The 17,414-nt window shown below is 42.3% G+C and overlaps 1 protein-coding gene across 3 annotated transcripts; it reads left to right on the top strand.

The window, feature by feature from the left end:
- Positions 1 to 374: 374 nt before the first annotated feature.
- Positions 375 to 13,843, top strand: LOC109468998 (tyrosine decarboxylase 1-like). 3 transcript variants are annotated; one of them, XM_019767386.1, is made up of 12 exons: positions 375 to 469; positions 4,803 to 5,010; positions 5,840 to 5,860; positions 6,455 to 6,533; positions 6,912 to 7,055; positions 8,670 to 8,853; positions 9,428 to 9,584; positions 10,168 to 10,384; positions 10,782 to 10,944; positions 11,535 to 11,641; positions 12,311 to 12,491; positions 13,626 to 13,843. In XM_019767386.1, the coding sequence occupies exons 2-12, from the start codon at positions 4,816 to 4,818 to the stop codon at positions 13,720 to 13,722; spliced, it is 1,545 nt and encodes a 514-aa protein (XP_019622945.1). In that variant the 5' UTR covers positions 375 to 469; positions 4,803 to 4,815; the 3' UTR covers positions 13,723 to 13,843. The 3 variants fall into 3 exon arrangements, with proteins under 3 accessions (XP_019622945.1, XP_019622942.1, XP_019622943.1); XM_019767383.1 differs by having other exon boundaries at positions 6,449 to 6,533; XM_019767384.1 differs by having other exon boundaries at positions 385 to 469; positions 4,796 to 5,010; positions 6,449 to 6,533.
- Positions 13,844 to 17,414: the final 3,571 nt, after the last annotated feature.

Here is a 17,414-nt window from a genome sequence, read left to right as displayed (position 1 = left end):
GGGGGTGATTACGAATTACGCAATTATTTTCGTCGCCGATTACAAATTACGTTAAATTCTCATAGCTGACAACGACTTTGCGGCAAATGTACCATTACGAATTACGTTGATTTTTGGGGAGGTTGCCTACGGATTACGAAGACTAAAAAGGCCTGATTACGCCTTACGAAAAAGGGCATGCAGGCCCCCATTGAGGGACCTAGTCCGCGGCCTATGCCGAAAGATGGGCAGCAGGCCTAAATAAGTAATGTACTTGTGGGCTTTCGTACGTACCGTGCCATACGGGTACTGGTCTTTCTACCTGATCCCACGCCCACCCCCTAGGTTAAACGGTGATTGGTGCATGTGTGTTCTAGTGTTAGTGCCAGTTGTCTACAGCTCGGAGCATTCTGGGCATTCTCGCATAAACGCCCGGACAGACAAGGAGTGACTCCTTCTCCACTCTGCTCTTCACAGTTCTACGCCAAAAGTAAGTTTTTTTTATTCTCCAATTTCTTTACCGTATTGTTTGACGCTTTTAGACTGATGCCAGAGTAAGTAACTTTTAGTAACTTTTTCCTGGGGCAAAAATGCTGTTTTACACCTGTTGGAGCGTTTTAATTGACGTTTGATTGGTCTACTCACTGTGAGTGGAGTAAAAACTATTTGTTTTGTTTGAACGTTCCTGGCTGCAAGCTTAGTAATTTATCTATTCGCACATGTCGGTAAAGAACATGAATAAGAAGTATGAAACTATTAAAAGGTTAGATTTTTTCGTACACTCCAAGGCCCCAAGCAGAGGTTTGGGGCGTATTTTGGCGTGTTTTATGCTTTTGTAGCAGGCTTTCTTTTTTACCCTGGTATCATTTTTGATTTGATTTGATTTATTGAAATTGCAACAGTGCAATACACGCGGAACAGAGGCAGCTGTTGCTGGTATTGTGTCCCGCACATAGATACGAATACTGGACAGACAATACTCATTTTCACTTGAGTCTAGTGGGGAAAGTCGTGTGGCACCGAGGGCACAAGATCGGTGGCATATCGGGCAACCCGGGACCTCTTGATTCCGAGTCGCGCACGCTGCCGTTGCGCCACACGACCCCACGATCATTTTTGCGCCAGTCCAACGTATTTTTGGCTTTTTTATCGGGGTCTTTTTTTGCACTAGAATTTTTTACGCCAACCCGCCCCGGGTGAGTGTCGGCAGAGATTGAAAAAATTCCAGTGCAAAAAATTAGCCCCGATAAAAACAAAAACACGCCCAAAATGAGCCAAAACCCAAACCTCTGCTTGGAGAGTACCTCCGCGGCATAACTCGCGTCGCTTCCCGGAACAAAATTAACGCCGTCGCCCACAAGTCTTCGAAGTAGGCTCAGTTACGTAACTTGGCTCGATTCCCTCCTCTCAATTCGACCCGATTCTCCAAGGCCAAAACAGTTGTCTGCCAAATCTTGGGAAACAAAAACACGTCGGACCAGGATGGAAACTCAATCACAACTAACTTTATTCAACATGTAACCTGCCGGTTCTAGCTAGAGCCCCTTCCTTCCCATTCGAACATAGATACTACATCACTATAACTTCAAAAATATGACAGTTGATGTTCAGTGTATGATTGTTGGGAATTTTTCGATGGACTGAATTCATACATAGTGTATACCGTGTATGTTGTAAGGTAGTGAGTGCGATTCAGCGGACCGGTATTTTGTTTGTTTGTTTGTTTGTTTGTTTGTTTGTTTGTTTGTTTGTTTGTTTGTTCGTTTGTTTGTTTTGTTAACCTGTTTCTTCAAACACGACGCAGTCCACGCACGCGTTAGAACAGGTGGCCGCCCACGGCAAGAATTCAACACTATATATCACCTTGTTACAATGGGTAGAAAAAAAATCCGGTTAAAACGCCTAAAAGTGGGCGGGAATCTTGCGTTTTGTTTTTTGAATACTAGTATCTGAACAGTTTGGTGATAGAAACCACCTAAACTCCAGGGAAGTGTGTGTGTGTCCATGGAGCATATACATTGTACTAGTAGTTATATATAATTATAAAAGAACCTGATAGGCCCTGATACCAAATGAAGCGTGATGATGCTACCGAGTTCTATGGATACTCCATTCATATGGTCAACGTATGCAAAGTTCGTCATACTTTTCCTCGGGGTACCCACTAGCCTGGGTGCCATCCTCCGTAGTTTCCGCCCGCTCCCTAATGTCGCTGGCTGCCACAACATTATAGCCTGGTTGCCAGACCCACAGCACACTAGGCGCAAAGTTTTTTCTGCACACAGGATAACTTTGAGCCTAGTGTGCTCTGGGTCTTAGCCTCTACCAGGCTTGAGGGCGCGACTGGAAATAGTAGAAATTGGCCAAATAGAGAGATAACACGCCGAGGGAGTTTTGCCATCCCCTTGAGGGGCCGACAAACTGTAAACTGGATGGCTAAACTCCCTCGGCGTGTTATCTCTCTATTTGGCCAATTTCTACTATTTCCAGCCGCGCCCTCAAGCCTGGTAGAGGCTATGTGGGTCTGGCAACCAGGCTACCACATTAGGGAGGGGGCGGGGCCTACGGAGGATGGCACCCAGGCTAGTTGCCCACTGGGCACTAAACCAAAAAGATAGGTCGATGGCCCCATTCCTTTTAAATTGTCCGGATCGAGCCGAATTGTTTCGCTTTGATCCGGCTAGATCCGGAAATTTAGTTTTACCCTTGTGGGGAAAGGGCCTTTGGGCCCGGCCGGGCGGGCAGTAGGAGAGGCGTGAGTCGGGGGTAGCCTCTACCAGGCTTCAGGAGGCGGCTGGAAGAGTGGTAATCATGAAATTGGCCAAATAGAGTGTGATATAACATGCCGGGGGAGTTGGTCCTCTAGAGAATACAGTTTGCCGACCCGAAGCATGTCGTGGGTCGCTATTATTATTCCAACAAAAAAACTATCTCAGTTCCAGTGTCGCGCCCATGTGTAGGGAGTTGCGCCCATGTGTGTTTATATATTTTAACATTACATCTAGGGAAGACGGTGCGGCAAACTGTAGTCTCTAGTGGACCAACTCTCCCGGCATGTTTTCTCTCTCCGTTTGGCCAATGTCTACTCTTACTAACCGCCTCCCTGAAGCCTGGTCGAGACTAGGGGCGGGTATCACTCGCCTGCACGCGTGTAACCTAGAGGCCGGGTGCCGCCTCAAGGGTTAAATGTATAATTATATTAACAGTGTATATTCAAATGGCTATACTGGTACTCATGCGTATTAACAGGGCCACCGTCCGACAAGCCATTTGCACAAATAACTTTTTCTCCGGATCAGCCACGAGGCAGCAGCGAACTTTAACAAAGAAGGTTATTTTAGCCTTTCCTCACTCCAAAATCATATATACAGGGGCCCCAAATTTCGGTCACTTCTTCCTGAGCACATAAGCTATTTAACACATCAAAGCCGCGCCCATGTGCAGTCCAAAATATATTTTAAAAAGTTATGCTGCTAGGAAGTCTAAAATATAATCGTTTCGAGGTCTCATCACCTAATATGAAGAAAATCCATCCAAGCCTTGCTGAGTTATTGTGTTCTCTTTCCCCTCTCTCTCCCTCTCTCTCTCTCTCACACACACACGCGCGCTCACACTGTGACGCACAAATTATAACTTTCAGTTGCTAATCATTGCACTCTGTTCGAACACGGAAGTTTGAAGTTGAGTAGTCCGAAATAAGGGTGCCTGTATGTACTAATAGAGTGTAATGATTAGTTTGTGTGTCACAGTGTGAGCGCACGCGTGTGTGTGTGTGAGAGAGAGAGAGGGGGAGAGGGTGGAGAGAACACAATAACTCAGCAAGGCTTGGATGGATTTTAACACCGGTACCTAATCTCCAAGCAGATCCCTCTTGGTGGCAAAAAGACAGTATCAAATTGGCCAGGCAGTATCCATTAGCCAGAGAAGCTCCGCGGCCACCGACGGGTGAGGGTCAGGACAAAAAAACGGCCATATATTAAAAGGTAACGATCATTCCCCACAACCTCTGCTTGGAGAGTAACCGGTACCCTCAGCCCGACGGGCTGTCATATCTGTAATAAACGCGGGTCGGGATTTTTCACTCTTCTGGTTGAAAGGGGTGTCATGCCGCTTATCAATACACTTTGTTGATATTTTCTGCGCCCCGGGGCCCATTTACTAGTATATAATATAGGGGTAAAGTACATTTTTAAGTAAGGGGTCCTTTTTTTCGTCAGTTTTCACACATGGCTGCATGGAAAAAACGGATTTTCTCAGGGTAACGGCTTACTACTCAAAGAAGCTCAGTACCAAATGTTTCCGATATTAAAATCTAATTGAAATCGATACTATCTTCACTGCGCACTTTACTTAGATTTAAACTCCGACCCGGAACCTTCCCGGAACCGGAGTTTAAATCTAAGTAAGTGCGCAGTAAATCGCCGAAACGTGACTTTGTTTGGTACGTTTTGGTATTCTAAATAGCTGTGTACATATCTGTCTGTTTTCTGAAAAGCCTGTTAATTGTAGCTTTTAGGAAAATTTTGAAAAATGAACCTTCTGAACTGGCATTTCATGCGTTTTTGAGAGGATTTCAGAGAAAAAATCAGAGATAACTTTTTATTCAAATGACAAAGTAGGCAGTTTTTTAATACGACTCCAGACCCGCTCATGATACGAATCAGTCCATCTTTAAAAGAGAAATCTTAAGACCTCTCAAACCTTTAGATAAAAAAAAAAAGTGGACCAAAAAGTGGACCTTTGAGCCTTGTGGGGGGTCTTCCGAACCCCCCTGGCTACGGGCATGGGATACTTGTACTAATATCCTGTTTTATACTTTACAGTTCCAGGATCACCATGGCCCGTGAAATAGTCTTTGACTACGACTATCTGGTTCGTCTGGAAGAGTCTTCCAGGAAGCTGGAGTCCGACTCAAAACAGCGACTGGAGCTGCTACTGAAGGCCCAGAGGGAGGTGGACACCTACCTGGAACAGCTGAATATGGACCATCCCACTGGATGGGCGATACCACCTCAGGAGGAGCAGGTATCGGTAAGTCTGGACAGGGTTTTTATTTTTGGCTAAAACTACCTGTGCACGAGAGATTATGTAAATATTGTACAATGAATGCAGTGGAAAATGAAATACATTTTGTTAGTCAGTGTCCTCACTATGAGACCGAAAGAAACAGATTACTAGTATTTCAGACAGTTACAAAAATTTCTCCATCCTTTCGTCATTTAGGCCATTTAGAAGATCACCAAAAAACTGCATTTCTACTAAGATCACAAAACCCACTAATTATGCAGAATGTGGGACTATTCATTATCCACTGCCTTCAAAGAAGAAGTCGAACCCCATAATAGCTAGCATAGTTGTAGAAGTAGAAGTTTTTTCCAGACAGTTGTTACCTGTCTCCTGTTACTGTATTGCAATTAGTATTATACTTGATTGTAAAAGCAATTAGCCTACGGGCATGATTTTGCAAACAAAGTTTCATTTCTTTTTGGCAACGCCGCAGGGGCGGAGCCGTTGGTATAGTAATGCGATTGAGTTGAAAATATTCTAAGAATTCCACGAATGCATTCCCTAGGGAATCAAATTTTGTCAACAAGATAACTCAAGAATGGCTGGATGGATTGGTTTCATACTTGGTGGGTCCGTAGGGTGTGACTAAATCTAGACATGGTGAGATTTATTTTTGGCTCCCTAGTTGCTTCCCTTGGTACTGCAGCGGAACTTCTGATCTTGATATGATACTTACATCTTCTGGTGCTATGATTAAAACTGAAATGTTGCTAGAGCTTTAATATCTATGTGCTCACTACACTTCTCGGATATAAAGTTAATTTTTTCCTTTTCTCTCTCACGCTATGATTAGGTGCAGGCGGGTCCGGACCAGGTACGTTAACAAATCCTATATAAACTAGAAAAGTAACATTTGCAAAGCAAATGCATAATGTTTACCTTCGGATATGGTCTGCTCTGTTAATTCTTACTCAAACACATTCACATACATGTATAAGGTGACAGGAGTCTAAATGCCTACAATGAAATTGCCACATTGTGTGTGTGTCACATTGTGTAACCCAAAACCAGTTACTATGGTGACAGACGTAAACAAAAGAGGCCATTGGCCAGGTCAGAGGTTAGTGTTTGGAGAAGAAGAAATGGAAATGGAGCAAAAACAATATGTTTTCCTTCGGTAAACATAATAATTAAATGTTGTTATAAATTATAATAATTTGATTCGAGTTGATAATACGTTGTACCACTTTTTATTATATCTTGCATGCTTTGACTGAACATAAATTGTAGTTGTGGTGCTTTCAAGTGCAATAACTTTTAATATATTTCTTGTGTAATTATATCTTTTAACCTTTAGCAATATATTGTGTAAGTCTATGATAATGTATGTATCATCACCATAATTCAGTCTTAGGACTGCAAGTGTGATATATGTGAGTGAAATGTCAAATAAACCATTCATATACAGGCGGGTCCGGACCAGGCACAGTCGGGTCTGAACAAGGGACAGGGGCCGCTTCCCATACAGGAGAATGCCGTCAGCATAGGTAAGCTACTGTAGTCTTCGGAAGCTGAATAGATTCAGGTGTTAAACCTTAGCCATATAGGTTGTGTTTCCTTACCTTAGGCCTTCCTTTGACTTAATTCAGTGATGTATCGTTTGACTTTCTTGGCGTGTTTCTGTTTCCCCCAGCATTTGTGTTTCTCTCTCTCTCTCTGTGTGTGTGTGTGTGTTTGTGTGTGTGTGTGTGTGTGTGTGTGTGTGTGTGTGTGTGTGTGTGTGAGTGTGTGTCCGTGTGTATGTGTGTGTGTGTGGCTGGTTGGCTGGCTGGTTGGCTGGCTGGTTGGTTGGTTGGCCTGTCGGTCGTTCGTTCGTTCGGTCGGTCGGTCAAAGACCTCCTGTTAAAGATATCTTCCCCCCACAGACGTAGCTTTGCGTGACTTCAGCCGTATCGGTGAGGAGATGGAGCGGGAAGGTCACCCCGGTCACATGGCGATGGTTCCCGGTAACTCCACCGCCCCGGCCGCCGTCGGAGACTTCTTAGCGGCCTCCTTCAACCCGTACCCACGTAAGATCGGCGCAAGATTCGTGCCTTACTAGTAGACGAGCTACGGGCGAGCTACGCGCGAGCTGGAAACGAGCTCTGCGACCTCAAAAATCGCCGGCGACTAGTCGCTGATGTTAAGAACACGTTTCGCGTGTCAGCGAGCTTTGGCCGACTCCAAAAAATCGCCGGCGATCCCGAAAATTCGCGCGATGCTCGACGGAACATCGGGCGTACTTCGGCCGTAAATGTCGTTTAGAGCTCGCCAACTAGTCGGCCGATCGATTGACGCGCAATGTGACGGTCCCTTTAAGGCCGTTGTTAAAATGTATCACTAACGGGTATTATATAACTACAGTTAGTTTGAAAAGTGTTATAGTAAAAATTTATGAAATGTGAAATCTTATTTACAATCCAGAATTGGGCTATCATTTGAAACTAGCTGGAGCGGAATGATTTTTGATTGACAGAGGGCCTTACTATTGTCCCATAAAAAAGTCATGTCAAGGCCTATTTAAACAATGAACATATGAAATGTGCCAACTTCGGGACTACTGCTAGGTCAATGATTGAGTTACTGGGTTCCTACGGTCACTGACCTATAAGGTAGAAGATGCTACCTGAAACCAAGTCTTTGCTGAAACGTAAGGCAGTTTTCAAAATCTATCACTACGTAGCAGGTATATAAATGCAACAGTGAACTTCATGGAAAAAAATGAAAATAATGTAACATACTGTAGTAATATTACTACAGTAAAAAGTTGAAAAGGGGTTTTGTATAAAAAAATGACGAAAATGTGAAACTTTGTAGACATGACAGAACTGTGCAATAACTGGAGCGGAAGGATTTTTGATTGACGGAAAGAGGGCGCAAATTGTCCCAGAAGACAGTAGCTTATATAAAAATGTATTGTTCATTGTTTATTGTTCATTGTTATATAAGTGTGTACTAGCCTGGGATTATTGATGCTGTGTAAATAAGATTAACCAAAGTTTCACTCAAAGCGATTTCCGGAAAGTAAAACATGACTTTCCTGTGATTTTTTAAAAATTAGTAAGTCGAATCTATAGCTAACCTATCCCATAGTAAACTGAGGAAAAAATACAATGTTGCTGACGGAAAACGGTGGCCTGTTTCGTATCAAGGGCTTGCCCTAGCTATGTTTGGTGGTACCCAAATAAAGAATATATAATTTATTTTTGGGCTATTTCAAATGCTTCAAGTATGAAATGATATTTTGCCCCCTGAAACTGCATTGGGTGCATTGAAACGGTAACCAATGCAACTCCAGAACGGTATAATATTCTGGATGAGGAAATCTGATAGTGACATTTACTGTGATTTCTTAGCACATTTTCGTCATCGTTTCACACTCCATGTTCTCCCATGTTCAACGTGAATGGTATTTCACACATAATCCTAATTTGCATAGACCTAATTTGCATAAATGGGACGTTAACATACTCCCGCTATTCCCCTTCCGATTCTGTGGACCACGTCGCCTCCTGCTGGAGGGCGGTGAAAATGCAGCAGCAGATCGTGCAGTGGGATTTCACACATAATCCTAATTTGCATAGACCTAATTTGCATAAATGGGACGTTAACATGCTCCCGATATTCCCCTCCCGATTCTGTAGACCACGTCGCCTCCTGCTGGAGGGCGGTGAAAATGCAGCAGCAGATCGTGCAGTGGGCGGGCCAGCTGTTCGGCTACCCGCGCACGTGCGCCGGGAATCTGACGTCAGGCGGGACCGTGGCGACCATGGTTGCCATGGCAACGGCTAGAGACACCAAAGTGCCCCAAAGTAAAGACTATAGCAGGTAATGTGACTGAAACCTGAGGCTACAACCACAGGTGGACTAAAATGATCTAAAAATCTTCAATTAGCAGACTTTTTCTTTTAATTATAAGCGTTTTGCAATTAACTGGCTTCCACTGTATCTGTTATTTCTTGACTCAACAAAAACGTAGAACGCTTTATCATGTTTACCGACGGAAAACATATTGTTTTTGCTTTGTTTCTTCTTCTTTTACTTACTTCTCCAAACAAATGAGGTCAATGACCTGAACCAGGCGTCTGTCACCATGCCCATGGTAACTGGTGTTGGGTTACATCATGTTGCAATTTTATAGCAGGAGGGATTTAGACTCCTGTCTGACCATGTTGAGTGAGAATTAAACGAGTGGTTGTGAATGAAGTTTAACTTTGTGATTCAATCCTTCACCATTAATTTTTTTAAATTTTTCACCCTTCTGAATTCCCTTGCTTTGTTTTTCTCCACCAGTAAGAATCACAGTACCTAAATGCTACCTTGTACATGCAGTTCTGATAACTATTGCTAGGTGGCGCTGTGAGACTGTGCCTAAATGTTTATTTTTTCCTTACCAACACAGGAGTGTGTTGTATATCAGTGAGTTGACACACGACGGTGTGGCCAAATGTCTGAACACCCTTGGGATGCGGGAGGCCGTGGTCAGGAAGGTGCCTGTGGATGACCAGTACGGCATGGACGTAAACATTCTGCGCAAATTCATCCAAGATGACTTGAAGGTTTGAATCCGGCTTGGCTACTTGGTGGGGGATTGGATTGAAAGGTGAAATGGTGAGATGTGTAAGGTGAATAGCCAGAGTGATGACTCATAGCACACACCATATTGTTTTTGCTCTGTTTCTTCTTCTTCTTCCGTTCCAAACAAATAAGGTCAATGACCTGAACCAGACGTCTGTCGCCATGGTAATTAATGTTGGCGGGTACATCATGCTGCAATTTTATAGCAAGAGGGATTTAGACTCCTGTCACCATGTATATGAATGTGTTTGATTTAAAGAGCAGACCATATGTGAAGGTAATAAACCTTATGCATTTCCTTTGCAAATGTTACATTTCTATAGCCTCCGTAGCAGGCTTATAGAACTGGGGGTATTGTGGTCTTCGGCTGTTTTCTGATTAGCCCAGTTCTGAAAACGAGGGTAATTCAACCAGGCCAGCTATGTTTATTTGCAATCAGAAAATAGCACATAAAAGCTCCCAAAGGCCATGAAGACCCTCTAAACCCCCAGTTTTTGGCATGATATGGTGGCTAATGTTTCTAGTTCTCTCTTTAATTTCTTCCCCCATTTCTCTTCCTCCCAGGACGACCTCCTCCCGTTCCTTGTGGTGGCGACTGTAGGGACTACAGACGCGGGCTCCGCGGATCCCGTCCCTGCGGTTCGAGCCGTGGCTACTCAGTACAACATGTGGCTGCATGTGGACGCCTGCTATGGAGGCTTCTTCGCCCTCTGTAACTCCGCCAGACACCTGTTTGAAGGGGTGGAGACAGCTGATTCCATCTCTGTGGACCCTCACAAGGGTACTTCATTCGTTCATTCATTTATTCATCTATCCATCTATTTTTTCCTTCCTTCCTTCCTTCCTTCCTTCCTTCCTTCCTTCCTTCCTTCCTTCATTCCTTCCTTCCTTCATTCATTCCTTCCTCCCTCATTCATTCATTCATTCATTCATTCATCTATCCATCCATTTCTTCCATCCTTCATTCCTTTCTTCATTAATTCACCCATTCCTTCATCCATCCATCCATTCCTTCCTTACTTCATTCATTCATCAATCCTTTCAGTCATCCCTTCTTTCCTCCATTCTTAGCTTACTTCCTTCCCTACTTCTTTCCTTCCTTCCTTCCTGCCCATATCCATTCGTTTCTTTCTTCATTCATTCACACAGTTGACAATGATTGCATGCCTTATCAACAGGTTTGTACGCGCCATTTGGAACTGGCCTGGTCCTGGTGCGAGACGGTATCTTACTGCGGAAGTCAAACACCCGCAAACACGGGAACTACATGCAGCACCAGAACAACAACCCAGAGGACTGGAACCCAGAGGATCTCACCTTTGAGCAGAGCTCACACTTCAGGTAAGCATTGCTGCAGCTATATATACTATTTGCATACTCGGGACAACTCACTTATAGATAATGGTGAGTTGTCCACAGTATGCAAATAAGCTATGTGCGATCATATATTTGCATACATTGCTTAATTTAGATGACCTTGCGTTAAAAGTGCCTCTTGCAGATTATTGCTCAACTACAGAATTACATGTGCTATGAATATGACAAAATCAACTCCTTGCAAGCATCTGTCTGGCTTATATCCAGATCCTAGGAGACATTTCAAAGCACAAAATCATTCTATACTTAATGTGTTAGAAATAGCTACGTGAGGGGTCCCTTTATTCCTTGGTACCACCAATAAATAGCTAGAACCACCCTAGAACCACAAAACAGGCAACGTTTTACGTCAGTGTCAATCACAGATATCGATATGATGAGGGTTAGGGTTGATTCAACTTTAATACTACATAAAAAATGGCCGGCCAGAAATTTGACTTTGAAAACCCAGTTTTACTGCCCTTAAATTGCTTAAGGTACCTTGAAAAGTTTAATACCTGGTATGATAAATGTTTTGTCTGTGTGTTGATTGCGGCGGTTTGTTCTGTGCACAGAGCCCCGAGGATCTGGCTGCCTCTTCAGGTGTTCGGAGTCTCGACTTTCCGAGATGCGCTCCAGGAGAAACTTGAACTGGCCAAGTACCTGTACCTCCGACTCAAATGTAAGAATCTCTTCTCAGTTTTCACTCATTCTGAAGGTAATGTGTAATGGGTGTAATTTCGATGCATTCTGCTAGAGGGCGCAGCTGCCTGGATGCCCTATTTTTTGTAATGGGGGGATCTGAGTAAGCTGACATGCTAGCCAGCCCAGCCAGGTAGACAGGCAAGATGGCCAGGCTGATCAGGCACCCAGGCTTTTCCATAAACCCTCTGTAGGTACTAAAAGTACCATTACCCATCACTGGCAACTATTTGATTTTTACTTCTGGGTAAGGAAGTACATGTATTGTATATTTTTTTGGTAAGTTTGTAATTAATAAAAGTATTGGTTATTCAAATTTTTAGATAATTGTTAAAATTGTAATAAATTTTTAGATAATTATTAAAAATTTTATTTCTAAATTTATGACAACACAAAACACTGTAATTCCTGATTTTTTCACTGTACTTTTATATTCACTGTTTTCACTGTCACCTCTGTACAGTGAATTTATCATTACAGTTAACAAGTAATTCCTGAACTTTCTTATTCCTGCACCTGTCGCCACCGTGAACATATAGTTCCGTGAACATGTCCATTTTTCTCAGACCGTGAACTTTTGCTACCGTGAACATAATGAGAAATTTTCCATTCAGTCTGAAATCTTTTATTTCTCGTTCTACCTGGACAGGTCAGCCGCGTCTCTACGTGGTGAAGCCGGTGCTGTCCATTGTGCTGTTCCGTCTCGCTGCCATGACGGACAGCGCAAACCACGCTCTCCTGAAGAAGATCACGGCCGACGGACGCTTCTTCATCACCATAACCACGGTGAAGGGTGTCCAGTACCTGCGCGCCTGTATCTTCTGCTTCAGGTATTCATGCGTTATTTTTATTATGTATATATATATGTACCTAATTAATCAGAATGATATAGGTTAAGTTTTTATGATTGTTCTTGTACTTCATATTGTATTGAAATTATGTGCCCTTTGTGTTTTTACCTTCGCCAAGAAGGTTATGTTTTCAGTAGCGTTTGTCTGTGTGTGTGTGGGTTTGTGTGTGTGTGGTTTAGCAAGATAACTCGAGAAGCGGTGGATGGATTGGAATGAAACTTGGTAGGTGGGTAGGTCTTCATGAGACCTAGAAGTGATTAGATTTTGGGCCCCCTGGTGGCTTTCCTAGGTACTGCAGCAGAACTTCCGGTTTTGATATCTCGTGATCTGGACATGCTAGGGTCACGAATTTTGGATGGCAGATAGCTCTTGGGATAGGGAAGAAGTGACATGAGTTTGGGTCCCCTAGCGGCTTGTTCTGGAACTGCAGGAGCATTTGTTGAAAATTTTTCGAAGGAGGATAATTCAAGAACCGGTTGACGGATTGTCGTGATTTTTGGTATGTAGGTAGTTGAAGTGATGCTTGACATGATCAGATGACAATTATGCAAATCAGGAGCTAATTTGCATAATTAATGAGGAAATTCTATAAATCTGCTTTGTTTGATAATAGACCTATGAAACACTTGTGACATTTGTGAGAACGAGAAAAAACATCTGAGGATATAGATTATGTAAATGAGGACCTAATTTGCATAATAAATGTCAAATTTTTATAATTTCATAGTTGTAACTGCTGGGAATTTCATACTTGCCACATTTGGAAGTTAAGTGAAGGTGAACATCAACAAACATAATTTATTCAATCATGGCCTCATTTGCATAATTTATGAGGAAGTGCTATAATAGCATTTTTGTTAAGATAAGGCTGTCATTGGGTGTAGAATATGATCAACTGATATAATCCATGCAAATGGGGTTCTTATTTACAAAATCAATGATTAAAATTGTATAATTTGTCAACCACAAGGGTTAACATCATTTGGCGAAGGTATGAGATCGTGGAACTCTTGTTTCCTTATATGTTGACTCTCTAATATCAGCTTTGCTGCCTTGAGAGTCAGTGTAATGTCTAAGTGTTACATGTTTCAATAAATAAATCTTCTGCTTCAGGACCCACCGTCAGGACATGGATGTCTTCATCAACAAAGTGATGAATGCCGTGGCTGAGATGGGCCTACCTGAGGACGAGTTTTGCCATGCAGGGTGAAGCCTGGCGTGGATTCGCGTGCCCCTGTTTTAATATTATAAGGCCACACCAATTTAATTTCTTGGTTAACGGATTTTTCTAGAAAAATAATGGAGCGGGCGGGCGAAAAAAAAAAAAATAAAAACAGGCTTAGGCATCCTACTTTGGCCCAAAATGGTACGATAGGAGCCATGAAGTCAACACACTAGGCTGGTTCAAAATTTAAACAATGAATTTTGAACTTTTAATGATACCACTGCATTGAAAGATGGAATGACTGTTACAAGGATTAAGAAAATGACTGTTTTCAACTGTTCAGGGCAAAATATAAGCATTTTGCAGTTGATTCTGAATTTTTATTTTTATTTGCAAATCAGAAAAAAATGAAGCGGCGAATCCGTTAACCAAGAAATTGAATTGGTGTGGCCTAAAGGCATCCAGTACAGTTTTTAGGGCTTGGAAACCTGAATTTTCAAAGTCAATATTCTAGTCATTTATCTACATACAGAGTTAAAACCACACTATCCCAATGTGTATTGACCCTCTTGGAACAAAAATACCCAAAATTCTGACTAAATTCGGTCACTGGAAGGGCCCTGGGCCCTGATTTTTAGGGTACCACCCATAAAATAAAGGACTCATCTTGGGGCTTGTTTCTGCAGTTTTAGATGTCTTAAGTATGAAATACTGATTGAAATGTGCTTATGTGTGGCAGTATGTGTCAATATCATGAAGATTGCCCTATTCAGAATATTTCCAGTTTTGCTGCTCTGAAATTGCATTGGATGTCTTAAAGTCAGGGAGGGCCTGCATGGGGGTTGGGTGGGTGTAGTGATTACAGATCATGCAAAATTTTCGCTGCCGATTACAAGTTGCGTTTAATTCTCAGAGCTGATTACCTGTTATGGCTTGTGTACTGATTTATGAATTAAGGTGATTTTGGGCGGCTGCCTGCAGAGTATGAAGACTAAAGTAAAAAGGCCTGATTACGCCTGATGAAAAAAATTTCTTGTTTTCTTCCCCAAAACAGGCAAGATTTAATGCGTGCAGGTGTGATCCGTAAAAATTACTTGCAGTGGCCTTAGACCTGTCAGACTACTCAGCAGGCAGAGGTTTTGGTTGGGGTAAATTTTTTTCACTCACAGGTACAGGCTGCTTGGAGAAGGATGAAATGTATTCTTTATGGAATAAGTTACTAAGAATCTTAGCTATTTAACCCAACATTTATCCCTTGGCTTACATACATCCACCACTTTGAAAAACATTGCCGTTTGAGAGATTGCTAGGGCAGAACCACCAAGCTGTGTTACTCTTGCATTTAGCGCCATCTACCGATTTCTTTCAGCATTGCATGATAATAAAGTACAGACATCTACATGTACTCTAAGTTCGGATGAAACCAAGGATATCATATATAACTGTGAGTTTATATTATATATAAAAGTTATAAATATATTAGCAGGGGAATGTGGTGCATTTGCTTGCGATTGTTCTATTACGTTTTAGTGATAACTTAGGTTCATCTTGTTATATGTGATAAAGTATAATAAGTGTTGCCTAAAGTTTTTTTTTCAAAATGTGGAAAATAAAATTGATCAATCGTCTGAAACGCGTTCTGGATACTTTCCTTCAGACTTTACCAGTCGGTGGTGAGCTAGCAGCCTCTACCAGGCTTCAGAAGCGGCTGGAAAGAGTAGAATTGGCCAAATAGACAAATAACATGCCTGGGGGTTAGTCTAGTCTAGCCTGCTCCGCTAGAGAGTACATTTTGCGCCTCCCGAAGCCTAGTAGAGGCTAGAGTCAGTCAACCTCCTTGGGTTAGTCTGCTAGTACATATTGCAGTCCCTACGCCTGCCTCCGAAACCTGGTAGAGGCTATTGAGATTGGTCGGCTCGGGATCATAATATATCATCTTTTTTTTTAAACTATTGAGGTTCGATCAGACTTCCTTGGTGAAACTATGGAAAATGGGGGCAATCACACAGACACACACACGCACGAATACATACACACAGAGTGACACTATTTTTCCAGGATCGTCCAGCGATCCGCGGTGCCTGGTAGAGGCTACTATTAAACCTCTGCTAGTAGCTATTGAACTGGTCAGTCAGTGGACGTGGGTGCGTCACACGGCGGGTCCTACAACAAAAGAAATCCCCCCAGCTCTGTTCTTCAGTCTTTTGTGCTTGTGATTTTCTGGTGGCGATGACTATGAATCGTTCTGCTTATGGTAATTCAATTATCCTCGGAGGCTTCGTTTCGCCCGAGGTCACACGAACAAAGCCGAAGCTACGCGGATTTTAGCGGCAGAAACTCAAAACGAACGAACCGTAACCCAATCCACCTGCCTAGCCTCCATAGCATGCCAAAAACTGTGGGTTTTGAGGGTCTTCGGGGTCTTTGGGATCTTTTGATGTGCTATTTTCTGATTGCATATAGACAACATAGCCGGCCTGTTTGAATTACCCCTGTTTTTACTGGGCTAATAAGAATAGGCCACCAAACCGCCAGTTCTATAAGCCTGCTACGGAGGCTACCACCTGCCAAACCACCATATCATAAAAATAGCGTTAAAACAGCCCATGGTTATTCATTGCGCTAAAACTAGTAGTAAAATGCACTTCATAAAATTGACATTTGCACATCAATTTCTGTTATAATTGAATTTTGAACGTTTCTTTATTGGGGAGTCATTTTCATGAATAAAATTGCAAGCAAGAAGCAAGACCCACCTTACGTCACACCTCATTTAGGGGGTTAAGAATTTTTAACCCCCTTGCCCTTGTTAAATGGGGTAACAACTTCATATTCGTGAGTGAATTTATGATAAAATTACTAGTAGATAAGCGACATTGAGAAAAGGGTTACCCTATACGTTGCAGTATTTTCTTTGTATTTGCAAGGTGGTTGTGAAATTTGTTTTAAATTATTTGGAAAGACCATCGGTATGTTTTCGTCTTTCCGAAACAGAAGCCAAGCATCAGACAACTTGTTTTGTGATTTTGAAACAATGGATAAAATTCAAACGCGCTAAAAAAAATGTGTGTCTGCATACGTGTGAATTGAAACATACGTTCTCCATCAAACCGGTTGTGGAATTTTCCTTTCACTGGGCCAATAATATGGTTTTAGTTAAGAGAGTTTAAATTTTCAAATGAAGAAAAAGCCAACTGAAAGAAGTAAGATACAAATAAAATGTATGTAATTTTAGTACATCGACATATGGCACTTTTGTATGGATGAAACAAAAAAGTTTTTGCGACATCACGGAAGTGACATAAAAAGATCTATATTTTAACTTTGCAACGATGTAAACATTTTAGTCGATTCCACGTTTACATTAATAAATACAAAATCTTTGTAAGCTTTAGAAATTTAGGGCTTTACAAACGCAAAGCAAACAAATGTGGTTTCGCGAAGCCAAAGTTTCTTGTCCACTTTTTTGCTAGTCTCCACCAGACTTCTTTTGCAGGTTAAATAAATCGTAGAAATCGGCCTAAAAGGGGATGTAATAATTGGCCAACTGGACCCTCTATGGCCGGCAAACTCCTCTGGCCGAGTATTGTCCCTTTGTAGGCCTATTTCTACGATTTTTTCAGCCTGCAAAAGAAGTTTGGTGGAGGCTACTAAAATATTTTTTTGCCTAACTTGTCGATTTCCTCTGTGGAAGTCCCCCTGGTGACGTCACGAAAGTGGGCGGAGCCAAGCAGACC

The sequence above is a fragment of the Branchiostoma belcheri genome, unplaced genomic scaffold (genome assembly GCF_001625305.1).
Source record: "Branchiostoma belcheri isolate BF01 breed outbred unplaced genomic scaffold, Haploidv18h27 scaffold2, whole genome shotgun sequence".
In the NCBI taxonomy this organism is placed as follows: Eukaryota; Metazoa; Chordata; class Leptocardii; order Amphioxiformes; family Branchiostomatidae; genus Branchiostoma; species Branchiostoma belcheri.
This window is presented reverse-complemented; position numbering and strand designations above follow the sequence as displayed.

Bases quoted from the DNA above. Each gene is read 5' to 3' on its own strand.
- LOC109468998 (XM_019767383.1), top strand. From the start codon at position 4,816: ATGGCCCGTGAAATAGTCTTTGACTACGACTATCTGGTTCGTCTGGAA. The intron at 6,534-6,911 runs GTAAGCTACTGT...TTCCCCCCACAG, and splicing joins GGAGAATGCCGTCAGCATAG to ACGTAGCTTTGCGTGACTTC. The intron at 8,854-9,427 runs GTAATGTGACTG...TTACCAACACAG, and splicing joins CAAAGTAAAGACTATAGCAG to GAGTGTGTTGTATATCAGTG.